Genomic DNA, 26,440 nt, shown 5'->3' with positions numbered 1-26,440 from the left:
GTGTTTTGCTGTGAATCATCCACAGGGGTGTGCTCATTCCTTCAGCTCTCAAAACCATGGTAAATTTCTCTGACCTCAAAATGTCCCAGAACCGTAAAGACAAAAACACGTCATAATTCAAGCGTAAAACATTAATGTGTGTGTGTAACAGACGGAGACGACGCCCGTCCCAAACTCAGTTTATTTATGTTTGTGGAGGAGAAAATGTCGAAAGATGTGTATTTGTGTCGTTAATTTTAGTTTCATTTTTAATCATTATAACTGTATTGTACCTAAACAAAATAATTATTAACTTAATTTCTTTCTCGAGCCTGTGCAGTGCTCTGTAAATATATTTAGTTATTTTCCACCAGTCGATAAATAAATGAGCTCAATACGCTCCATTCAGCCTTATCCAAGACATAATTAAATATGGAGTGGTGATTGATTCATGAAGAAATAACAGAGTGTCATTCGTCTGATTTAGACTTCTGGATAATATGTGTGGACACATACAAAACAATTCAATGAAACATGAAAACTAATCAGAAAACATAACAACAGTAGAGAAAACATGACGTTAAAGAACATGATGCACCGCAGCAAAGATAACTACATTTAAGGAAACATATTATATTAATAATAAATACTACTAAAACCACTGACAGTTTCATTATTAGCATGTACAACCTGTGTTTGTGCATGTACAACCTTTTAAATGCAAAAATTTCCAATGATGTATTTTTCCCCTCAGGGCCACCGTATCATCTGTCCGATCTGTAAAGCACTAACCTGTGGGAAAGGTGTGGTCATTTTGTCTCTTTGTTGTTATTTTATATCTCTTTGTTTTTATTTTGTGTCTCTTTGGTGTTATTTTAGATCTATTTGTTGTTATTTTGTGTCTTTGTTGTTATTTTGTGTCTCTTTGTGGTTTGGTTTTGGTTTCATTATGAAATGTTAACAGTCACTTCATACAGAGACTCTGGTCCAGGAGTCCAGGCCTGCAGGCTACACCTGTGAAATCCATGATACTAACAAACTAGTTACCCTCTGACTCGGGGCAACAGGGGATTAGTCAGATTGCCCCCCCCCCCTACCCGCCCCTGCCGTATTTAGCCTCACACGTCATTGAATAAAAGCGTGCGAGCTAAAAGTAAAAACCTAGATGACTGTGTTTGAAACAGACCTCCATCTTGCTGCCAGGTGAGGACAGTCTGAAGTCAGAGGATCACACGATTCACACGGACCTGCGCTGCGTGTGGGATGACGTCAGCACGACACCTGTGGTCAATACGCGTGCGCCGACTAACCAGGAAGCGCGAGGGCTGCCGACAGTACGATGCTCCGGCTCGCGGATGTTTTCTTCAGCTATGTGGTTGGAACAGAGGAGAATAACAAGCGAGTCTCGGTAAGATTTAACGTCTCTTCGGTGACGTAGAAACATTCGACCGAACATGAAGAGCAGAAGAAGAGCGTGTCGTTTTCGCGGGAGTTGTTTTGTGTGTGATGCGGACGATGCTAACTCTGAGCTCACACACCTCGTCCGGTTCGGTTTCGCTTTAATTTAGTGAGTAAACACGTTAAACCTGCAGCTGCGACTCAATCTAAGATGTTGTGGTGATTAATGTGAGCATGTTAGAACAACCGGAAGAGAGTTAAATGATGTGTAAGGCTGCAGCTATCGATTACTGTCACACACATATATTGATTATTCCTTTGGTCTGTTGTGTACTGAATATAACAGTGTTGTACTGTTGTCGTACCGCTGTTATATTACTCTGTTATGCTGCTGTGAACATCAGACTTTTACAACTTACAAAGGCATGTTTGCACATATTGACTTGTACAGATAGTACATATGTTTATTTTATTTCTCTATATAACTCTATTAAACATATGAACCAGTGCCTTTCCAGATACTGTTATTTTAATTCTCCTTTTTAATTCTGCTTTTTAAGTGATGGCAATGTAGAGGAACTGCAAACTAATCTCATTGCAGTGGAACCTGTTGCTCTGTGACAATAAAGTTTCTGAATCTTCAAACGAGTGAAAAAATGTTCAATTACAACATCCATGGCCATATTTTCAAAAATAGTTGCTATTAGTATAGTGAGGAAATAAAATAATGTCATGAATAGTTTTTATTGATCAGTAAATCTCCTATAAAATGCCATAAACTGAAAAAAATAAAATCAGTATTTGTCTTTAAAACAACTTTAAAAATTCAAACCACATGATCAGGATTTTCTGGAGATATTAACTGCTCCTGATTCGCCTTCTCATAAAACCCTACAGTGAAAATCCAGTTTTAACATTTCTCTACACAGCTAATACAGCATAATCCAAGTGATATTTAGTCACATGAATTGCCCTGTTGTTTTCACAGCTCCATATTTGCCTCATTTTCGAATATATTTTCTTCACTCGTTCAGCTGCTGATCTCTGACTGGAGACGTTTTGCAGTTTTCTGACTGAGAGCGTTCGAGCTGTTGAAAACGACCATGTTGGTCTCGGTGTACAAGCCCTCACAGTTTCTCTGTGAAGCTGAAACTCTGGGCTCCTGAGACGCCGAGAGCCGGGGCTGATACCAGCTCTGTGTCTGTTTCTTAATGTGATCCAGCAGGTTTGACTGCATCCAGCTCCAGTCCCAGTCCCAGCCATGGTGTGCTGCCACTCCGGCCCCAGACTCTGCTCCCGCTCGTCGGCCTACACTCTAGCCCTCGGCCTGGGCTTCGTAACCCTGGGGACCAGTCGCATCCTGCTGCTCAAATTCTCTGCCAACGCTGGTGACTGACAATGACACAGATATTACTGCTTTTCCACACAGAGATTAACATATTTGATTAGCTTCTCTTCAAGTCTAAAACCATGTTAAATAGTTTTAATATCTATTCCCCTGAGGGGTTGGTGTCTGGTTGACTGTGTCTCTTTTATTTTGTAGAGAACAAGTATGACTTCCTCCCTGCGTCCGTCAATCTGCTGGCTGAGGCGCTCAAACTGCTCTTCTGCCTGGTTATGTCAGTCAGGGTCATAGTCCGAGGTGAACAGCTGTCTGTCGTATTGAATTTGTTGACGAGGTGTGTTTGTTTTGTGTTTTTAAACTCTTCTTCTCTGTTCTGTCAGAGGGTCGATCCTGCAGAGACCTGGGCTTCTCCTCCAGCTCGTCCTTCCTCAACTCCCTGAAGTGGGCCATCCCTGCTTTCCTCTACTTCCTGGACAACCTCATCATCTTCTATGTGATGACCTACCTTCAGCCTGTTAGTGAAGACTTAAATACGCTCTATGACCCCCAGCAGAAGGAAATATTCTGGCTTCTTTTTGTTGCATAAATTCCACTTATTCCGCTCCCAAATAACATGATAAGAAAAGCAGAGAAACATTATCTAAAAGCAGATTTCACCGTCTCATATCACACCGGCTTTTATAAAACGTCCAGTCCAAACTGTCTGTGTTAGATACAGTCGTTGTGTTTTATCTCTCTGCTTCCTGTCCTCCCTCTCGTCTCCAGGCCATGGCGGTGTTGTTCTCCAACTTCGTCATCCTGACCACAGCCGTACTCTTTAGAATTGTTTTGAAGTAAGTGGCAGAGTGAACCACTCTGAGATGTTCTGTTCTTCAGTAGGACATTGATGCATCTTTATCTTATTTTCTCTTTTCAGGCTGTTCTTGTTTTTTTGTTTTGTTAATGAGGCATTTAACATTTTAATCAAAAGTTTCATAGTTTTTCTTTTTTTAAAAATCCCTTCACTAATAGTCTTTTCTACTGTGCAGGACAATATCTCTGTATTATATATAAATTAGACCACAGACCGGCGACAGTCAGAGCAGCAGCCATGTTGTTTTCAAGGATCAACTGATGAGATTTTAGTGGTAAAAGGTCAAGGTCATAGTGACCTCACAAAACACGTTTTTAGCCATTCCTCAAGACTTCACACAGAGATTATGACACAATTTGACAATAATGTTTAATATGTTATCTGACTCTGGATAAACAGGGATGTAACCTGAAACTAGTTTGAGTGGCGGAGGGATACGACCACGAGGAGGTGACTCTAGCTGCTTTTAGATGTTTTATTACAGAAAGTGTTTAAACCCATGACCTAAATATTCACACATTCTGCCATTGTGTTGGATGGTGTTAAATGATTCCCCTTTTTACTGGGGACCACCAGGAACCTGTGCAAGGACCCATGAGGGTCCCTGGACCCCACTTTGAGAACCACTGCTGAAAGAAATAGCAAGATGTAACTTTTTTATCACTTTTTTTATCAGTGTCATGAAATGAGGCGTCTTGTGTTGTGTGTGATTCTGTGTATTTGACTCCAGTGGAAACCTCAGACTAAACTTAACTTTGTGTTTCCCTCCTTCTTCCTGCAGGAGGCGTCTGTCCTGGGTTCAGTGGGCAGCGTTGGTCATCCTCTTTTTGTCCATCGTTTCCTTGACGACGGGATCAGGAGGCAGCCAGAACTCCATCGCGGTCCCGGGTCTCCACGCGAACCCCCTCTCCACCCCCTCCAACGCCTGTGTGCTCTACACTCAGCTGCTGGAGCAGATGAGGAACAGCAGGTGACGTGATGGATTCAGGAACAGATGAATGATTGAAGATTATTTACTACATGGGATAAAATATCTATTATTATTTTGTGATGCAGGTGTAAATTACAGCTTTATTATTATATAACGTGTCAGGAGGATGTAGCCTGATGTAGCCTGAACACTTAAGAAATGAGGGATGAAAGACGTTCTGCTGATGTTGTAATTGATGTTGATTCTTTCATCACAGTGCCAGTGAATCCTGGGCGTCGTCCCTGCCCGGACAGGCCTGGAGGGACAAGGTGGTGGAGAAGCTCCGGTCTCTGGGCGTGGGTCACGTCCTGCTGATTCTCCAGTGCTTCATCTCCGCCATGGCCAACATCTACAACGAGAAGATCCTCAAGGAAGGAAACCAGATCACTGAGAGCATCTTCATCCAGAACAGTAAACTGTGAGAGGCAGCCGGTCAGGACAGTAATAAGACAGAGGACAGGTGGTTAGCTTCAGTTCTAATCTGAGCCCTCTCCCGCTGCTGCTGCAGGTATGCCTTTGGCGTGGTGTTCAACGCTCTGACCCTCGGGCTCGGCAGCGAGGCGCGAGGCCTCACCGTGCACTGTGGCCTCCTGCATGGACACAACTTCTACTCCCTGGGTCTGGTGCTGGTCACTGGTGAGTGATGGTGGAGAAATGATGAGATATGTGAGCAACTAAAACCAGTTAATAGTTTAACTTTTTGGAAATACACTTATTTCCTTGCTATGCTAAGCTAAACTAACCATCTGGATGTAGCTTATAGGAGCTATTTGTGCGTTTTTTTGCTATTGCTACATAGCTAACGTTAGCATTAGCAGCTGTTTACTTACCAGTCTAGAAGAAACGTTGTGAGTTCGGCATCAAACTTCATTCCTTTACTCACCAACATCTGTCTCCAGAGGTGGAATGCAACCCTTTTGTTTTGCTTCTATTTCTATCACTTATTTTCTTGTATTGAAGTTAGCATGCTAACCTGCTAGCGCTGGTCTGCCTCGTCACTGTAGCTCCAGTCTGCCCTGAAGAAGTAGCTGCTCAGAGGACGTATTATAACCTCTTGTCTTGTAAATGCAACGATGGCTGAAGCTCTTGGTAAGACTGGTAAATAAACAGCTATTAATGCTAACATTAGCTATGTAGCAATAGCAAAACTTAGAAATAGCTCCTTTGATATTTAATAGTAAAATATGAGAGTGGTATTCATCCTCTCATCTTCCTCCTGGAAAGAAAGGTAATACGTGTAATTCCCCAAACTGTTTTCTACATCAGTGATCTGAAATGTAACAGAGGTTTTATGTGTTCATCTACAGAAGTCTCTGTTTCACCAAATTACACGTGGTTAACATGAAGTTATCTTTTCAAAATAAGAAACCGGACAAGTAAAGTAGCTCAGTGGAGCGGTGATCCAACAGAAAGGTCTGGCTAAACCATTACCTACTCCTTCCCAAACCCTTACTGTATGTCTGAATGACTGTATGACCCAGACTGTATGCTAAGATCAGCTAAGCTAAGGCTGTAGCTTCATTACAAACTACACTGAGATGGTTTTTGGTTCTTAAAACCACAAATATTTCTTCCTATGGATCAACACTTCAAATAAAACACAGGAGAAGAAGAAAACATGGAGGTTAAATGTCGGAGAGGCCGCAGACTCTCGTCTGGTCTGACGGTTTCCCACAAGCAGCAACCTCAGACTTTTTGCTGTGACGTGACTGAAAGTTAGTTTCCGCCCTTGTTACTGAATATAAACTCAGACCACATAAACATGAGCAGTGCCGTGGTTTTTCTCGACAGCTCAGTCATTGTTTGCAAGAGTTCGCTTGTCAGGGAAATGCATTTTAAGCTTTGGAAGAAATCACCAGCAAAGTCACTGGAAAACTGTCTCCAGATAAACTTATTAACATCAATAAAGAACATTAAAGCTCGGTGAGTTGTAAGGTAACGACCTCTCTCTCCTCTGTCTCCCCAGCTGCCCTCGGTTTATCTGTGGCTTTCATCTTGAAGTTCAGAGACAACATGTTCCACGTGCTGACGGGCCAGATCACCACTGTTCTGGTCACCACCCTCTCCCTCTTCCTCTTCGACTTCCGCCCCTCGCTGGACTTCTTCCTCCAGGCTCCCGTGGTCCTGCTGGCCATCTTTATCTACAACGCCAGCCGGCCCAAGGACCTGGAGTACACCCTGCAGCAGGAAAAGCTGCGGGTCATCAACGGAGAGGTGTTCGAGAGGTCCAGAGGGGTAGGAAGCCAACCGCAAATCTTCAACACAGCATCCCTCACCTAACCCCCACGTGAAGCCCCTCCCGCTCCTCCCACACACATACCTCGCTCTCTGTAGGAAACTTGGCTCTCGTTCCTCTATAATGTGATTTCAGGAAACCCGACCCCTCGCTATGAAAACAGCGTTCAGGCTCACGCTGGGGCCGTGCCTCACGTAATTTCATTAGGTCAATGCGGTCTATTGGATTTTAAAAGAGGAAGTTATTAAACAGACCAGATCTCCTCGGGGGCCTTGTGAGGACACCGTCCTGGACTGAGCAGGACTCGGAGGTGGTTTCCATGACTGAGGAGAACCTCTGTTGTGTGTTAATAACAGTCCTCAGACGTAACCTTTGTTTCTTTGGTGGAGCACTAACAAAAACTGGTTGCTGGTTAATAGCTGCGGCTTTAAAACGCAAAGTATTGCCCCTCTGAGCCAGTAAATCCTGCTCTGCACCGTCTTAAAAACAACCTGGGAAGTTGTTGTTTGGTGATGATACTGAGATAGAGACGAGAAATACCTTGTGTCTGCAGGTTTGTCCACCATGTTCCACCTCCTGATCTGCTGTGTGTGTGTGTTCTGTCGCAGGACGGCGAGGAGCTGGAGCTGCTGACCAAGCCCAACACGGACAGTGAGTCTGAGGACTCTCTGTAGCGCCACAGCCTCTTCACTGCTGCTAATATCCCACTGCACAATAGACTCGTACCCCTGAACGCAGCACAGTCACAGGCTCTGTCTGTTGAAGCGTTTACTTCACTGACGTCAGGTAAACAGAGAATGACAGTGTTGATTTATTGTGTGTATGTTTTGAAATGTGTGATTTGTACAGTGAGAGAGGGACACCAGCGTTAAGCTGTATATATGCTGGATAATTATAACACTGCATTTGCCAGTTGGGATCATTAGGAGCTTCTGTTATTGTCTCCTCTGATGATTCCTGTTGTGTGTGCAGCTATTTCACTGACTGCAGGTGAGTGATAAGTTTAATTAATGAGCAGCTGTTTAATGAATGTAACTAAAGCTTTACACTATTTTTAATTATTGCTGGCGCGGTGTTGATTCTTTGAGGCTGCATGGAAACAATCTACAAACTACAGCTTCAAAAATAATCACAGCATTAGAAAATATTAATTACAAGAAATATACACACCACGAGCGAGCGAGCGACACACACACACACACACACACACACACACACACACACAGAGGACTGTTTATTCCATTACTACGGCCGAGTATTAGGGCCAGTGAGGAAATAAAATCAGAAAGTTCAAGAATGAATATTAAGAGAATAAAGTGGTAATTTCAGGTAACATGTTGTTTTACAGGAGAAATATCTTCAAATAAGGAAATTGAAATATTAGGACTTTATTCTTCTAGTATTACAACTTTTTTTTGTAATAGTACTACTTGTTTTCTTGAAATATTAAAACTTTATTCTCAAAAATGTTTTTCCTCAGTGTGGCCCTAATACTCTGTCGTACATTACAGTGTTCAGGGGTTTCTATTTTTCTTCTTATAGCTGAACCAGAACCATGAGCACACACGTGATCGACCACTGAAGTGTGAATTTCTAAAAGCACAATGCAGCTGACCCTTGGTTCTTTTACTCAGCCTTTTCTTTTGTGTATATGTATCGCAGCTGTGAAATACCATGAAATGTTATTTCTTTTAAGATTCCTGTTTGTGCCATAAACATTTTTAACATGTATGAATTCCATTTGTTCTGAAATAAACTGCAAGTAAAGTAAACTGCTTTAATTCTGTCTAAGTTATAGGAACAGTAGTGGAAGTTAAAGTAGAACTATCATTTTATTCCCTGTTTTCTATCTTAAAGCTTTTCTAAAATCAATATCATGTTTCACCTTCACGTATTAAATAGATGTAGAACTTAATACTTACAAGGTCTCCTGCTGCACTGAAGCTTCAGTGCTGTTTTGGATAAAAGCATCTGACACATGAGTAAATGTAAATGTTTAGTGAAATATTGCAATATTAAGACCTAAAAGCAGCTGCACCATTACACAAAATAAGTTCAAGATGTCCTGTGCACAATCTTATACATATTAAAGCTGAATTTAACATGTTTTACGTTTAGAATAAAACATGAGTTTATAATGTGTTTGACCTGCTGAAGACAACATGAGGTTGAGGAGATTTTTTAATTTACAAATGTGTTTCCTTCATCATGAAATGTCCAGGACAATATGACAGAAAAGTATTTGTATTTCCACTCGTCCTTTTATTCGGCCACTAGGGGGAGATGTAGCTCTAAAGATTCTTCCACTGACTCCGACACTGCACAGAAACCAAGTCAGAGAGCATCACTGGTAGTAAACAAATGTTTATTTTTCATATAGGACAATAGAGTATAAATAAGAACATTGTATAGCAACAGAAACTTTACAAAAGAGAAATAACGTGACAGCTTCTTCTTCATAACTGCACCTCGAAAGCAACAGATGTCCAATAAATACACATGTCTTATCTTTAGCCCATTATCTACAAAATAAAGGTCTGTGCTGATACTGAACGTGATTAGGTAAATTTGACCTGGAAGGCAAGTGAAGGAAACGTAACGTAACGACGTGCAAAACACTCAAAATAAAACATCAAAACTAAAGTAGACGACAGATCCCTGAAGCTCCAGGACCATCTGCGCGGTTACTGACTAACCAGCTCTGAGTAAAGCCCCGTTACTTGCAGCAGTCTATCTATATACTGTATATCGAAGAGCTGTGATTGGTGGAAGCCACGGCTTGGAAGCTTCCACTAAGTGCTACGAAACATTCACGGACCACAGCCCTGCAGAGGATGGCTAGGAAAGATTAAAGAAGGTCATGAGGTCATGACCAGCTGCAGGGCAGAGGGAGAAGTTAACTCGTTGGTTAGCACACACAACACAGACACTCATACACACACACACACACACACACACACACACACACACACACACACACACACACACACACACACACACACACCCAGTTAGTAACCGTAACCCTGGTGATAGCCGTCCTGGTAACCGTGTTCGTATCCGTGTTGATGGTAGCCGTAGCCGCCGTACTCGTCCTCGGGGCAGCGCATGCCCAGTGACTGCTGGATGGCCATTTCCTGTCTGCGCAGCTGCATAGAGTCCACCAGGTCGTAGATGATGGCCATGGACCACATGGGCGACGGGTACCAGGACTTCACGTTGCCGTCCTTCCCCACCAGCAGCATGGAGAAGTACTCCGGGCTGACCTGGAAGTAGTTCCTCATGTCCTTCACCAGGGTGGCGGACAGACCCTCGCGCTCCACCGTAGCAGTTCCTGGATGGAGCAGAGGCGGGAGGAGTCAAGTGTTTAAAGACGGGATTTATATTTTTACAGCCGTGTTTTCCTGCGCAGACCTTCACTGAGAGAAGCACAAACCACTTCAGACCTCTGGCAGCAGCTCTGGTTTCTACAGTCTTGCCCAAGCCTGACTCACATTTCTTTTTCTTTCTTCAGCACAAACTTTATTCCCTGTTTGTTCAAAAAACAAACAAAAAAACCTAAACTGTCTTTGTTAACAAGAAACCTCTGAGGTTCCTCTGGGGACATGGTGGAATAGCAAGTTCACTGAATCCTGATGAGAGGTGGGACACAGAAACGCGTAGGGCGGGGCCTGGGCGAAGACCTCTGACTTGGAGCGTGAGGGAAGACGTGCTGTTGGGAGGGAGCGTGTGCATAATGGTTCTTACCGTTGATAGGATAGAGTTCCAAGACTCCGCCCATATCCGGCGTCTCCGTGCCGACCAACTTCAGGACTGCGATGTGCCTCAGACCTACGTCGCCATGGCAACGACAGACACACAAGAGAGAGAAGCAAATGTCTTAGACAAGATAGAAGCAAACAGGGACACAGTGTCCGTCAGTCCACACTGATTCCACTGTGGTGGATTGGTGTTTATTATTGGGGCCGTCCTGAGCGCCGGCCTGGAGGTGCGGCGTGGAGATCGTGGTGGTCCGGAGGAGTCCTGCCAAAAGGCCTGTTTCCTCTGAAGCGAGAAAGCCCACATTAAACACAGGAGAACGCTGGCTTTACTCGGTGAGAGCCAAGTCCTGAATACCAGGATCAGACCTCTCAGGCCTTCAGCCCAGTCAGCAGGGACAGGCCTTTGTCTGGGCCGAGGGAGGGGGGGAGGCGAGGGAGGGGGGGGGGGGAGGGAGGAGGGAGGCAGGCCCTGGTGCCAACCGGCCAAGAGGCAACACATGAGTGCGGGGAAAAAAAGTCCTCATGGACCCTGGTGTGGGTTTGCTGATAAGTGAGACAAGCCCCCCCCCCCCCCCGACTCACTCATATGGAAAAACAGTCCACAGGCTGACGTCAGCCATGTTTGAATAAAACATATTTCATAAGAGACGTTCAGCACATGCTATAACTAAGAAACCATTTGTAAAGGTTCACAGATTAAAGCTCAGGCGACCCCTCCCTCTGACGGTCTGACCTCTCACGTCTTTATTTACTCTTTATTCCACGTTTTCATTTCATCTGACAGAATGAGCTTTTATCCACGCCGCGGGAGGATCAAGTCTTCGAGTGGCCCGAGGCAGCAGGTGCATGAGGTAAAACACCTTTATGTTTTTATTTCTTTTATTTTAATAACTATTTAAAGAGGCTCCTCTCTTCTGATTGGCTCACCGACCTGTTGTTACTAGAAACATGGAGCTTTAAATGAAAACACTTAAAATAAAATAGGTGATGTCTCCTCAGGAAAGTATTAAATCATTTCCTCAGTTATTGTCTTGATTATTTTTTGAGTAAGATTTTAGTCAGTGACAAGTTCTCACAGCCCAAATGTTCTGTTAGAGTTAAAGATGTTAATATTTAAAGACTGAGCTTTAAATAGTAAAAAACTGTCTTAGTTTTACTTTTTCAAAGTCATTACTGATCTTTAAAGCATGATGAATCATCTATCAGCCATTAATAAAGCCACTAGTTTCAACCTACAGTGTGTCTGATGAGAAAGAGGCACTTGAGAGCAGCAGCAGAATAAGTGGCAATAACTCCAGTACGGTCTGAAATCTTCTCGAGCTGTTCCTCATAAGAGGCGAATGGAGAGCAGCGCAGGAGTCAGAGTCATAACTGTGACAAACAGATGGAAGTTAAGAGCCAGAGAGAAACGTCAGAATCCTTCAACTCGTATAAACAAGACGGGAACATGAGGTCCAGCCCGGGAAGACGCTCCTGATGACAGCATTTATTTGCCTTTCCTGAGAAGCGAAGAGCCATTTAACGTTTACATTAATCTTACATAAGTCTGACAGACACGTCAGGTTGTTGAGATTTACACGGTTTAGATAAATGTGTCTTTTTAAAATTTTTAAAGATATACAGTAATAACACTTTAGTAACTGTGGAAAAGTTGACGAACAGGCGGCTGAACAGGCCGTCGTCGTCAGGGAGGGAGAACAGGACAGAACAGCTCTCTGCCAGCTCTGTCATCTGGCATCCCTCTGCACACACACACACACACACACACACACACACACACACACAAACACAGATGCTGATAATATCTGGAGGCTTCCAGTAAACAAAAACATTCCATGTAATCAGTTTGCTCATGTGATGGACATATTCATGAGTGGTCTGACTAAGACTTTGGCAGGCGGAGGAGGACACATGTCTGGGTAACTTTAGGTCACCGTGAAACATCGGGAATCTGCTTAAAAAGCATAAAGAAATCGTTATCACAAAGACTGAGGAGAGATTAGATTCTGTGCAGATGCATTCCTGCAAACTGGTTGTTTTCTGTTGTAGATATACAGGTTAATATGTGTGCTGCGATAACAACTCCAGACATTTTCAGTGGGCTCAACATCCCTGATTAACACACAGATGACTCAGCCTGCGGTCGCTGCAGTAAAGCTTTAACAGGTCTGTCCTGTTTGTTTCTGGCTGCAGCCACAGGAAATGGGAGAAAGGACAGAAGACAGCAGCAGGAAATCTCAGACCGCTCACTCATCAGCAAAAACTGCATCACAGTGTCTCATTTTGAAGCACTTTAAAGGACGAGTTCACTCAAATCACATAATTTAGCTCTGCGGGTTTCTAACCTTGTAGACTGCTTCAGTGTTACTAATAGAATAATATGATTTAATGTGTAGTGGTCAAAGTGATTTGAAGCTCCTCCAGTGTAAAGTCTCTGTCCATGTTCTATATATTCTATATTTCTATATTAATACTGTGAAAGTATCGAAGCCTCAGTCCACAGAGAAATGCACAGATTTGATGTAAGATTTTCCTGAGTTAACGTTTCCTTTAAATGTCACCGCCCTCAGCCATGCCCCACCCTAAGCCCCGCCCACCTGGACCCACCATCCAACACTTGCAGGATTTGGTTTCGCTGAGTGTTTACATAAAACCTGCTGTATTTTAATACTTATATTTCATATTTGAAAGTTGAGAGATGACAGGAAGTAAGGGACGGAGATGCCACAAGCTCCCCACTGCTTTGTTGTTGTTGTTGTTGTTGTTGTTGTTGTTGTTATTTGAGTGGCCCTTTAAAGCTCAGGGAGGTGACGTGGGTTAGGTAAAGAGTGACGGAGCCGATGGCTGATTTCAGGTGACTCACCCAGGTTGCAGGCCTGGCTGGTGAGGGCGTAGAGCTGCTGCTGATAGGCCCACTCCTCGTCGCTGGGGGCGGAGATGATGAACAGGCGACGTCTCCAGCGGAACCTGCAATCACAGTAAATTTTTAGCCTGGATTTAAGTGGCACTTTGGTGCAGCAGTGAACGCTCCAACATATCGCCATACTCTCCCTGCCAGGAGGATCACAGGCCCAAATTATGGTCATAAAAAAAAAAAACCTGCCAGATCTCAGCGCTGTGATCTGGAGCTGGAGGATCCAGGTCTCCATGGTAACAAAAGACATCTCGGGGGGGAATGTGACTGCAATGATTCAGCCTTGAGGAACGGCAGGAGCTCGTGTTACTTTTAATATCCGTGGAACACACACAAACAGGCTGCCGCAGTCTGCCAAACGCTGCTTATAAACGCTATAAATTGTGGTCCAGCTGATTACTGAGCACAGCAACAGATGTTTGACGGAAGCGGGAACAGTCTGCTGGGGCCACCCAATAATTCTGACAACCAATACCTCAGGAAAGACAATATCTCCAATTCAAAGACCTGCAGCTTTTCTGTCCAACAGCTAAATATAAATGAAGCCCAGATATTCACATACAGTGCAGTCTGCTCTTTCAGGTGGTTGGTAGAAACTAGAACCTCCTCCTCGTGGTCGTATCCCTCCGCCACTCAGACTAGTTTCAGGTTATATCCCTGTTTATCCTGTGTGAAGTTTTGTCATAATTGACCTTTGACCCCCAAAGTCCAGGTGAATGTCCTGTCAAGGTGTTACCGAGATGTCGTGTCCACATGAGACAGACGGACGGAGAACCTGAAGACAACACGGCCTCCTGCTCTGACTGTCGTCGGGCGGAGGGATAAAAACACCACATGGCTTTAGTGATACTTTACACAATAATGTGCCTCCAGCTTTGTGGCAACACTTTCAGGAAATCATCAAACACAACAGTGCAGCAGTCAGGTGCCACAAAGAAATGTCTTTTCCTTGGGTGTGGTGTGGAAGATCCCTGACCTCAGCCCCACCCTGTATCTTTTAGATGCTATGCTACAGATCTTGTGTCTTAACGGAAAGAAAATCTCGATCCCAAAGGTGTGACGTTTGGGGTGTCCACATACTTTCGTCCACGTTGTGTGTTTGAATCCTACCTGGAGAGGAAGTTCTCCAGCGATCTGGGCTTGTCCTCCTTCTTACAGGCGACGCCGTCTCTCTTCTGCTGCTCCATCTCTCGGATGCGGGACGAGAAGGTGTCGATGTAGTCGAACACGGCCTTCATGGCGATGGGAACCTCGTAGGATTGCTGACAAAAGAACATCAACAAGAACCGGTCACGCTCTGCCAACTGAAAACCTGGGCGAAGCCACAGAATAAACACATCAATACACGTGTGGAAGGAAATCTGGAAACGACACAGTCCCACTGCTTCAAACAATGGAGGGACCTGTTCCCAATAAAGTGATGACGTGAAGTGTTTGAACGTGTTCGTGGTGTGACCTTTGCTGCGGCTACAGAAATCCTTTGTAATAACTTCTGGAGAGACACAACACAGCAGCGTCCCCGTCTCACTTCCCGAATGCTCCGAAACCTCAGCGTGAGCGTCTGACACATGCGAGAAAATGCACCACAGACACATACACACCCTCACAGCTTCCTCGGGGTGTGTCGACGCCGCTGCACAGCTCTTTCACACCTCCCTGCACTGCGCTCTTTCTGCCTCGTACCCAACACCCACATCCTCACACACTCACAGACTTCCCTGTCTCTGCCTCTGTCAGCACAGAGGTGAACACTGGCCTCTTTGATGAATCTGTCCAAAAACAGCCTGGTGATTTATCCTGGCACACACACACACACACACACACACACACACACACACAGGTGTTGGGCAAATGTCATGTTGTGTGAATTAAAACAGTGTTTCAGTGAAGGCAGCGTGTTGGCAGTGTGAGGACGGGTCAGTCCGCCTTCAAAGAGAGAGAGAGGATGAAAGTGTTGGGCAGATGTGCGGTGGAAGTGTAAATACACGAGCGTAAGACCAACAGCAGCGCTTTGAATACAGCAGAAAAACAGGCTTAGAGGGAAAATGTGATTCAAAACATGTTCAGATTGTTAAAATATCACGCCACACTCGGAGCTCTGTCTCGGTGTAGAGGCTGGATCCTTCACAGGACGTGGCCCCTGAAGCCTGGAACCTCAGGGAAGTGTAAAGAATCCAGAGACACTCACCCTCACCCTCACCCTCACCCTCACCCTCACCCTGTCATCAGGTCGATGGAAGGAAACATCCATAAAGATTCAATTTTCAAGTGAGAGTTCATGTCTGCTTTCATTTAATCTATTATCCTGAACAGTTTCAGTGTTTACAGTGTTTCTATTGTTTAGTGTTTCTATTGTTTACAGTATTTACAGTATTAACAGTATTTACAGTGTTTACAGTATTAACAGTATTTACAGTGTTTACAGTGTTTCTATTGTTTACAGTATTTACAGTGTTTACAGTATTAACAGTATTAACAGTGTTTACAGTGTCAGTGGTGGATGACCACTCAAGTGCAAACACTTGGTAGAGACTCTCTGAGGCTGCACAGTGACGCGCTGAGCTAAATGCTAATGTCAGCGTGCTAAGATGTAATGTTCACTGACTGTGAACTATTCATATGTAAATGTGTATGAGAACACATGTATCTCTCCTGTCTGCTAATATATTAATGTAAATATTTATTTCTTCTTGTTTTTTTTTATTCAACTTTTATTTATTTTGTCTGTTTTTTCTTCTCTGTGGCATTTTGTGATTATTTCTGTTTTCTCACTAAATTGGGGATTAAAATGGACAAAATTAAAGTTGAATAAAGTGTATATTTAAAAAAAAAAGTTTTTAGCCAGGTAAACAGCGTTAACAGATGTTGCTAAACGTTATTTTTCTTAAATAAACATTTTATTCAACCTTAATTTTGTCCATAATAAGCTGGTCACCTAATATTTCCTGGCTTTACAAATTTACAGAGGTTTCCTGAATGCAGTAGACGGAGGGAGGACACACCAGCTCGGTCCAGGTCCAGGCAGAACATACAGAACCTGGACGGGCTTCAGAGGATCCAGCCTCTATGTTTGAGCCACAGGTGCAGAGGGCGAGTCTCTACCTTGACTCTCATGTCGGTGTCGGTGAGGATCATGTAGAAGTCGTCGTGCGTCATGCTGAACTCCTTCCTCAGCTCTGTGATCAGATCCTGGTTCACCAGGTCCTCCTGACGAAGACCCTTCATGGGTTTGTCGTTCTCTGGAGACGAGAAGAGGCAGAGGTCAGAGTCTGAGAGACAGTGTTTGTTTATTTACTGTAAATTCTGTTGAGGAGTAAAAGTTTATACGTCTCCGATTTTACTTTGATATTTTGCTCCACAAAACATCTGACACCCTTTATTGTTCACGAGCCTCCGACTGTGTGACAGATAAAAGCTCTTAGACAAACTGTAGGAAACGTGACTGTCAGACGTCTTTAATGTGAAATGATGAACAATCGTGGCGATAAGATTTTTCCATCAAACAAACCACAGTAACACAAACACAGTGTGAGCGTTCGGTCTCAGACATCAGCAGTAAAAATGCGTTTTCCACTGTGAAACTCAAAACAATGTTCCTTTGAAAGACGTGTTTGAGGAGACGCTGCAGCAGAATGGAAACACGCAGAGTGAATCCGGGACAAGTCGACAAAGAGCAGCTTTTATTCGCTGAGATCTGGCGGGGTCGGATGACTTCGAAATTTACTGTAGCTGGCGTTTACACAGGCCAGAGCGAAAGCCTTTAATCACCACTCTCTCCGTGCATGCATGTGCACAACACACACACGCACGCACGCACGCACACACACACACACACACACACACACAGACCACAGAGCTGTGTGTTTTGGTGGTGGTTTCACCCACTCTGTGATGTGTAATGTGCATGAGCAATCACATCAGGAAAACCCCAGCAGCATTCTGGGAGACAGGAGACACGCCACATGTTACTGACCAAACACTGTGAAGTCACACTAAAATGAGGGAGGGGCGACACTGAAAGAGCCAGTTGTTTGTATACAGTATATGCTCACACACACACACACACACACTGACCCTCCGGCTGGTCGATGGAACAAAAGTGTAAGTATAGGTGGGGGCGGGCGACGTCACCTCAGCTCTTTTTCCAGCATTCCTTCTGGATAAAACTTCGTCGTCATGTGGAGCGACACACACTCGTAAAGTTTTTACAAAGTGGGTTTACACGTTAACACACACTAACCGAAGCCTCGGGTTCGAGACGGCTGTAAAACGTCTCAAAATATGACACAGCACCTCTCGTAAAAACACTGCCGGTTCATTTCCTTTCAGTTTGAAAAAAGGGGGGCGGATTTTTAAAAGCTTAAGTCATAATTGCATTGAGAGTGTGTGTGTGTGTGTGTGTGTGGGTGTGATGATGTAACTGTCTCTGGCTGTCCAGCTCCAGATAAGAGGAGGCAGACTTGCCCTCTTGTACAGGAGGATGATACACGAGGAAGGTATGTTTTCTGGAAGATGCCCCCCCCCTCCTCCCCTGATACGTGTGATGCTTCAACAGCTGCTGAACTCATCTGACACAACCACTCTCTTCACTAAAAATACGACTCCAAAGTAATGTAAAAGTTACTGAGAGAGTGAAGTCAAGATCATGGGAATCAGAAGTGTCACCTGCACAGACGAGGACTCAGGCTTTGGCAGAGTCACTGTACGTCCTGACTGTTAAAGCAGGAGCAGAGATCGCTCCAGTCTGACACCATGTGAGGAAGGTAAAACAAGGACAGGACAGAGGACGTGGCAGCAGACACCTCTCTCAGCCTCAGTCTTCATATTGTCAACCTTTGCATAGTAAAACTTTCCCTGAACGCAGAGTGGACAAATGTCCAATATACTGTGGTGAGAATGCAGTTGTGTAATTCTATAGAAATAAATTATAATATTCTTGAAATAATGCAAATAATTTCCATTGAATTACTGAAGTTATACCAGATATTTTACAGTGTAGGAAGACGGCAGAATACCTTACACTGTTAATGTCAGTCTTTAAAGGTCCCATATTGTATAAAGGTAGATATAGACTTGTAGACTTGTAGGCATATGTAAATATGTATGATATATTAATGTTGCATTTTGTGATTATTTTTGGTTAATACACTTCTCATCATAGTACATAAAACAGTTAAAGCTCCTCCAGTGTAAAGGTCTGTGTCCATGTGTAGTGTGATTATAGATCAGCTCTAGCTTCTATATTAATACTGTGAAAGTATCAAAGCCTCAGTCCACAGAGAAATGCACACAGCCTGTATTCAGAAACTGAGCCTTAAAACCAGCCGTCAGGACTTCTGGAACTTTGTGATGTCACAACAAAGCAGTCACCAAGCCCCGCCCACCTGGACCCAGCATCCAAACCTTGCAGGATTTGTGTTTTTACCTGAAATCTGCTATATTTTTATTGGATCAGTCAGAAAACAGTCAGCCAATCTGAAGAGAGGCTCAGAGCCTCCTCTCTTCTGATTGGCTCACCGACCTGTTGTTACTAGAGCTCCAGAGAGAAGCCTGAGAGAGGAGATGTAAAACTACACTGAGATGCTTTTTGGTTCTTAAAACCACAAATATATCTTCTTATAGATCAACACTTCAAATAAAATACAGAACAAAATAAGGAGCTTTAAATTATCAACCAAAACAACAGGACCCACTACTGTAGTTAGAGACATCAGAAAACCATGTCTGTCAAAAGTAGGAGCTCTTAAATGTTCAATTAAAGTCCAATAAAAGGAGGGAAAATGGGAAGTTTGTGTCTCATGTATCTGTAGATATTAACATGAGAAAAAAGAGACAGAAAATCAGTTGTCCATGGACATAAAGACCAGTTGTGTGAGACCTGACATTTTGATTATGTATGAGTTTCATATATGTGAGACTTTTACTGGCTGCTCACTAAACCGAACAACAGCTCTCTTCTTCCCTGTGAGATTAAAATGTGGAAAACATCCACAGAGACTTTGGCTTCTCATAAACAATTATTCACAGTGGGAGCGTGACTCAGCAAAGGATGCACTTGCCCAAACAGATTGTAACCCATGGTTAACCACCGGCTCTCTTTCAGCCACTCCCGAACATCTGCAGGCCAGGTGACTTCCCTTTGACCTCACACCGCATGCTAGCTGGTTAGTGTGACAACTTAAACAACTGTGGAGAATTTTTTTCCCCCTCTCAACATCTTTTGCTAACCGTCCGACGCTCGGCGGTGAGTTATATAAATGCACAACGTTGTGGGATGTCTCTTAAATAGTTCCCGCTAGCTTAACCGTTAGCATTAGCACTTTGTGATGAAATGACTTTAGTCTCGCTAGCATAACGGTTAGCATTAGCGCGTTGTGATAAAATGACTGTAGTCCCGCTAGCATAACGGTTAGTATTAGCACTTTGTGATGAAATGACTGTAGTCCCGCTAGCATAACGGTTAGTATTAGCGCGTTGTGATCAAATGACTGTAGTCCCGCTAGCATAACGGTTAGCATTAGCACGTTGTGATGAAATGACTTTAGTCTCGCTAGCATAACGGTTAGCATTAGCGCGTTGTGATGAAATGACTGTAGTCCCGCTAGCATAACGGTTAGTATTAGCACTTTGTGATGAAATGACTGTAGTCCCGCTAGCATAACGGTTAGTATTAGCGCGTTGTGATCAAATGACTTTAGTCCCGCTAGCATAACGGTTAGCATTAGCGCGTTGTGATGAAATGACTGTAGTCCCGCTAGCATAACGGTTAGCATTAGCACGTTGTGATGAAATTATTTAGTCTAGCTAACAATGTAGAACTCCCATAGGGAAATTGACAATTTAAGGAGTGGTTCTAAGTGAATGCAAAACTATGAAACTGGGATAGGGCTTTTATTTTTAGCCCTGTGTATTTCTGGTCTGTTTTTGTTTTTGTTTTGTAACTTATCACAATCACAATTATACACAATTATAATTCAAATGAGCAATTACCTTTCATCAAAGTTTGAGAATCACAACATGTTTAACACACAGATTAAAAACTGGAAGTTCTAACTTTTGTTGTGGCTTTTTTATGGGTCAGATTTCTTATAGAATCACTGGTCTGGATCGTGATGGCAACAATCATCATCATCATCCACCTTTGATGGCAAGCTACCCTGGATAAAGAAAATGAACCTCGGTTCCACAATGTGGTAGGACAAGGCACATGAACTCAATTCCACAGTAAGTGGTAAAATGAACTGATTTTCACAGCCTGGACTGCGTTATCATTTTTTCCCCTTTCCTTGCAATTTTGCATATTGGAAAACTAATGGAAGTGGCCATATTTTTGGTTTCTGTGTTTTTGTTTTTTTACAAAAAATTTATATATATAATATATCTATAAATATATATATATATATATATTTTACAACATAAAATATTGTTTTGAACTTACCTGTGTCTCCTGCTTGTGGTGTTCATGCAAACTGGGCTCCTAAATGAGCCTGAAATCTGTGCCTTGATTTAGCCGACAATCAAAAATATTTAGAAAATCCAACTTGCTACAAGATGGAAGAGCTGGATGCCTGAGAGAGAACTGCCAATCACCTGTACCTATCTGTGAATACCTGAAGTTTTCTTTGTCACAAGTTGAACTGGGAGCTACTAACCCAGCTGGTAGTGGTCGATCTTCATGGTGGAGTTGGTCAGGGAGCCAAAGATGGTGATGATGGAGACTTTCCTGATGGCCATTTCACACACAGACTCCAGGTACTCATCCCTCTGCTGAACATACATACTGTTTTCCTCACTGGGGGACGTAATCAGCTGCAGGGAGGGAGGTAGAGGTTAGCGTGTCAGGTACATGCAATGAACCACACACATGCACACACATTACACACAGTGTGCTGCAGAGGTGGTGTTTACATTAACCTGCAACTTTCACAGGCTGCTCACAGCACTGCAGTGATAAGAATCTATACTCGCTGCAGAACAGAGACACACAGTCTGTCAGCATACAGATGTGCAGCCTCTCAGATTGCTGGAGGATGGCTGCTCCACGTAGTCTGTTCCTATTTATATACTACATGCTGCATTGTAGAATATAAAAAGGGGGGAACAAGTGAACGATTTGCTGCCTCGAAGCATGGGAGGAATTTTCTGGTTTGTAAAAATTAATGAAAAATAGTTTAGTTATCCAGATGTTAAAATATTTGGCTTTGAGAATGAACTTTCCAGTTCTGTTTTGGAAAACAAACTCCCTCTGATTGGAGCATTTCTTGTAAAATGATGCAGGATGGTGACGACTGTACGTCCAGCTTCACATCTCTGACAAGAAAAACTCAACACAAAGCAGCTTTGTCAAAGATTTATGACTGTGATTTTTAATGGTTTCTGTTGAATCACTTCTCTGATTAGCTCTGTTACTTCTCTGGCTTAGAGCCTCTTATTGTGAAAAAATAATCACGTGTAATTGGTGGAAGAGAAAAAGACTTTTGTTAAAAGCTCCAGTCTCTTCTGATGTAGAAAAGGCTGAAAATTTACAAGGAAAAGTTTGACATTTTGGGAAATAGACTTATTTGCTTTAAGTGCTGTGAGAGTTAGACTTGAAGATTGATACCACTTTCAAGTCTGTAGCCAGCAGCCAGTTAGCTTAGCATAAAGACTTGAAACAGGGCTAGCTAGGCTCTGTTCAAAGGTAACAAAACCCACTTCTTAGCAATGCTAATGCTAACTAATTAGCATGTTGCATGTGTTGTTGCATTTGTGAGAATTTAAAAACAACAGCATAGTCACTTCCTGGTTATCTGGCAGGAAGTGGCTGTGCCTTGCAAGCTAAAATGTTTTAATGAATTAGCTGTTTCCCCCCTGTTTCCAGCTTTATATGCTAAGCTAGGCTAACAAGCTGTTAAATTGAACAGATATTAGAGAAGTATTAATTTTCTCATCTAACTGTTTGAGAGGCAGCAAAAAAGCTAAAACGTGAAATTGATCAAACCTTTAAAGGTGGTGTGTGCGTGTGTGTGCGTGTGTGTGCGTGTGTGTGTGTGCGCGTGTGTGTGTGTGTGGTTTCATAATGCTACTGTATCTGAGGACAAATATTTCCCTCTGGCTGGAGCCTGAAACAGGAGCTTTGCCAGGCAACAGAGTAAGTGAGCCTTTTATGAACTGACTGTTATGTCATGCTCTCACCAGCAGCCGCCTCCTGTTCTCAAAGTAGTCCAGGAAGGAGGTCAAAGATCCCTTCGGAGGGGGCGTTGGCCTCTTAGTGGGTTTCGGGTAGTCCTCTTTCTCGGGGTACTTCAACAGCTTCTTTCCATTTTTCTTTCCCCCGATCTTCCCCTCTTTTCCCGCCTTTCCTCTCCTCTCTGCCTTCTTGGCCGCCTTGTCGGTCTTCTTCTTCTTCTTGTCATGCTTATTGTGCTTGCCCTTGACCTTCTTCGTGGGACTACTGTCAGTGAAGGTTTCGGTCTCATCTGGATCCCCCACCGTCGGCTTGCTGGGTTCGTACTTGTCCTCGTACTCGTTAGTCAACACCTGCATAGATAAAGATACATACACTGTTAATTGATTTCCAAAGCATAACGACCCCAAAAAAGGGATGTTTTAGCACCAAAGTTGTAACAGATAAAAGGGAATTCAGCTGGATCAATTATTAAAGCTCCATCCAGAATCAGAAGAGAGGCTCAGAGCCTCCTCTCTTCTGATTGGCTCACCGACCTGTTGTTACTAGAGCTCCAGAGAGAAGCCTGAGAGAGGAGATGTAAAACTACACTGAGATGGTTTTTATATCTTCTGATGGATCAACACTTCAAAATAAAACAGGAGAGGAGGAAAATATGGATTTCCACTTTCACCAAATCACCTTCTCTCCTCCGTTCTTCTTCTTGGTGGGTTTGATCTTGGAGGGCCTGTGTGTGGCGGGCACCAGCTTGCGGCTGTGGGGGTCTCTGTTGTCCTTGTCGGTGCGGTTGTCTCCGGCCGGCGTGGTTTTAGCCGGGTACCTCTCCCTCTCTCTGCGGCTGTCGTAGTAAGGGTCAGCAGTGGTTCTGGGGGCCGGGAGCCACAGGGCCGTGGTGTGGGCTCTGGTCGGTCTCTGGGTGGTGGTGGTGGTGGGTCTTCTCGTGGTGGTGGTGGTGGTTCTTCTGGTAGTGGTAGTGGTGGGTTTGGTTGTTGTTGTTGTGGCTCTGGTTGTGGTGGTGGTGGGCCGGGTTGTAGTCGTGGTGGTTGTAGTCGTTGTGGTTGGTCGTGTAGTCGTGGTAGCTGTGGTGGTGGTTGTTGTTGTGTGTATGGGCTTCCTTAGGATCTTTTTCCCTGGTTTTCTTTCTATAGGTGTGTCTAATGGTACACACACACACACACACACACACACACACACACACACACACACACACACAGAAATCAGGTAAAAGGTTTCATTACATGAGACAATGAGACAAATTACTAGAAATGTAAACTTTTACATTGCTGTAAATTCTACTATAAATATTTATTTTAGAATGAATCTTTTTCCTCATTATTGATAAAGCTTCAGATCATGTGTTAAATATATTTCCTCACTTGTTATTAGATATCTACTCTGAGTCTTTTACCCCCAGTACAGTGGAAATAGATGACATTTTGTTTGTGCTGCTCGTTTCTTTCTCCTCAACTCTGGATTACCCAAAAAACACTCTGTCATAGTTTTTCACTGGAACTACTTTCTGGTGATGAGATAGTCCCTGAGAGTGTTTCTGTGGCAGCAGCAGAGTGATGAGGAAACACAGAGCTTCCTGGAGGGAGATGTCGATGCTGATGTGACTCTTTATTGCAGTGAAAACCACAAACAACATTTCCCTGCATTGCACTTGTGAAAACACAACTCCCTCCTCTCACCTGTGAGCGTGCCCTGCTCCACCTGACCCTCCACACCTGCTCCTCTACACTTCTGGACGAAGCCTTTCTGCCGGAGCTTCTCCAGCTTCCTCATGGGCGCCTGGTCGATCACCTCGTACATGGCCTCCAGCCTCACGGGGTAGGGGTACCTCTCCTCCACCTGCAGGGTCTTCTTCAGCAGCACCATCCCAAACTTACCTGAGGGTCACAACACAGGATATAGATATGATCAGGTACTTTGTCACGTGCTTACCCAGATGTTGAAGCTCAGGCTGGTCACCACAACAGGAAACATGTTGACTACTGTCACCCTCCTCTAACCCCCCCCTCACCTTTCTCCAGTTTGAGGAAGCTCATGAGTCTGGGGATGAGAGCTGTGTCCAGCGGCTCCTCCATCACCTTCCCCTCCGTGGTGATCCTCCTCACCTTGCCCCCCATCTCTCCCTCCTGGTGAAACATCACGATCTGGTGGACGTGTCGCTCGGCCAGTTCGCAGTACACATCCGGTTTGAGGAGTGACATCATGAGCCTGTAGTAGCCGTCCGAGTCGTGAGGAGCTGAGATCACCAAGACGCGGTTCTTCCCCGCGAAACTGGCCAGCAGGTTCGGTGACCCGGAGCTGCTGGGCATCCTCGCGACCCTGGCCCTCGCCCCCGGCGCGCCCTCATCCTGTTGCATGTCCGGCTGACTGGGCAGGCCGATCCGCCCGGCCGCCCCTCTCCTTGGCACCACTGCCCTCCTGCCCTGCGCGGCTACTGGAACACCCTCATCGGCCTCTACATCTCCCCCGTTTGCGGGGCTGTGTACCGAGATAGCCGAACTGAACCCGGGGCGCAAACGTCCGACCAGGCGCTCCCTGTTCGATGAGCCCACCTGGGCATGTCCCGGTCTGACGCGTCGGTGCAGCTGCCCCCGCTTGAGATGAGTCTGTTTGTCGGCTTCTCCTGTCCAGGTCAGCAGATACACGAGAGCCACGCCGAGAACAACAGCCCTCATCCTGGCGAGGTGTCAGAGAAACAAGGTTCAACACTCAGTGAGGGGCAGATAAAGATCCAGAGGTGGACCGAGATCCCGGCGCGTCTTTAGCGCATTTGAGGTCGTTAATCAATTAATTCCAGATGGAGGCGCACAGCGTGCACGCGACAGGCTGCTCTGACAGCGATCTCTCTCAGAGCATGCCTCCTGATACTGGGGTGGGGGTGGGGGGGTGGGGGTCCACTTCACTGACTGCTCTTTACTTCACACACACGGCGGAGGAGAGAAGAAGTTCGATGTTAAATCCAGAGCTTCATCTCAGCAGCAGCAGCAGCAGCAGCACTTCCGTCTTCACGTATAATCCCCGGAGATGAGGAGCAGAGATCATCTCTGACACACGCGCATCCAAAAACTCTCCAGTGATTCCTCCCCCTCCGGAGAAAATGATTGAAGTCTGTCGAAAAGTTTTGGACCACGTCACATCTCCAAAAATCACGCGCTTTCACTCTAATGACTCATTAACTCCTCCAATTAATCCTCGGTCATTGTTTTTATTCCCGCTGTAAACTGAGAGTCGATCCTCCGGGAGCAGGAAGGAGAGACCTTCCGACTTCACGCAGCAGATTAGATCTGAACCTCTGTGGAAACCTGCGCTCAGTCTGCCCAGGAAAACGCGCCTCTTCCTCTTCTTCTCCTCCTTCTTCCTCCTCTTCTTCTTCTTCCTCCCAGGTTCTCCTTGGCAAATCTGAGCTTTTGGAGGTTTTCCCAGAAATGTCCACACAAAACCTCAAGCCTCCGGACTCTTGGCGACGCAGTGGCAGGACCTGCCCCGGGACTGACGGGTTGCCAGTTCAGTCTGCAAACACCCCCCCCCCTCTTTCACTAGAAAATGCCTTTGTACCAAAACTCTCTCTCTCTCTCTCTCTCACTCTTTCTCTCTCTCTCTCTCTCTCTCTCTCTCTCTCTCTCTCTCTCTCTCTCTGTGCCCGCGCGCTGAGCTGAGCTGGTTTTAGGTTTCACTGAAGTATAGCACATGAAGAAAAGTACATTTAAAGACAGTTAAACACTCTGCCCCCCCGCTGGACACAAGAAGAGAAGAAGAAATGACCATAATCAGCCTCAGTGTCAAGTTCCTCCTTTAAAGCCAAGAGAGAA

At 44.5% G+C, this 26,440-nt stretch overlaps 2 protein-coding genes across 5 annotated transcripts; one reads left to right on the top strand and one right to left on the bottom strand.

The window, feature by feature from the left end:
- Positions 1-1,297: 1,297 nt before the first annotated feature.
- slc35a5 (solute carrier family 35 member A5) lies at positions 1,298-8,539 on the top strand. Of its 4 annotated transcripts, XR_002665798.1 has the most exons (11): positions 1,304-1,387; positions 2,603-2,765; positions 2,921-3,019; positions 3,103-3,236; positions 3,488-3,555; positions 4,357-4,545; positions 4,763-4,963; positions 5,054-5,181; positions 6,512-6,780; positions 7,390-7,567; positions 8,324-8,539. XR_002665798.1 is itself a non-coding variant. In XM_022767294.1 (10 exons), exons 2-10 carry the CDS (start codon positions 2,639-2,641, stop codon positions 7,453-7,455), a joined length of 1,281 nt encoding a protein of 426 aa, XP_022623015.1. In that variant the 5' UTR covers positions 1,298-1,387; positions 2,600-2,638; the 3' UTR covers positions 7,456-7,945. The 4 variants fall into 4 exon arrangements, 3 of the variants coding, with proteins under 3 accessions (XP_022623015.1, XP_022623016.1, XP_022623014.1); XM_022767294.1 differs by lacking the exon at positions 8,324-8,539 and having other exon boundaries at positions 1,298-1,387; positions 2,600-2,765; positions 7,390-7,945; XM_022767295.1 differs by lacking the exon at positions 8,324-8,539 and having other exon boundaries at positions 3,103-3,215; positions 7,390-7,945.
- Positions 8,540-9,140: 601 nt separating this feature from the next.
- Positions 9,141-25,468, bottom strand: LOC111237996 (coiled-coil domain-containing protein 80-like). Its single transcript, XM_022767349.1, has 10 exons — positions 24,643-25,468; positions 24,311-24,508; positions 23,301-23,773; positions 22,628-22,972; positions 21,106-21,262; positions 16,556-16,692; positions 14,564-14,715; positions 13,403-13,506; positions 10,526-10,609; positions 9,141-10,112 (listed from the first exon to the last, which is right to left on the bottom strand). The coding sequence occupies exons 1-10, from the start codon at positions 25,304-25,306 to the stop codon at positions 9,790-9,792; spliced, it is 2,637 nt and encodes an 878-aa protein (XP_022623070.1). The 5' UTR covers positions 25,307-25,468; the 3' UTR covers positions 9,141-9,789.
- Between the last annotated feature and the right edge of the window lie 972 nt (positions 25,469-26,440).

Source organism: Seriola dumerili, unplaced genomic scaffold, assembly GCF_002260705.1.
Source record: "Seriola dumerili isolate Sdu_G_001 unplaced genomic scaffold, Sdu_1.0 BDQW01001125.1, whole genome shotgun sequence".
NCBI lineage: Eukaryota > Metazoa > Chordata > Actinopteri > Carangiformes > Carangidae > Seriola > Seriola dumerili.
This window is presented reverse-complemented; position numbering and strand designations above follow the sequence as displayed.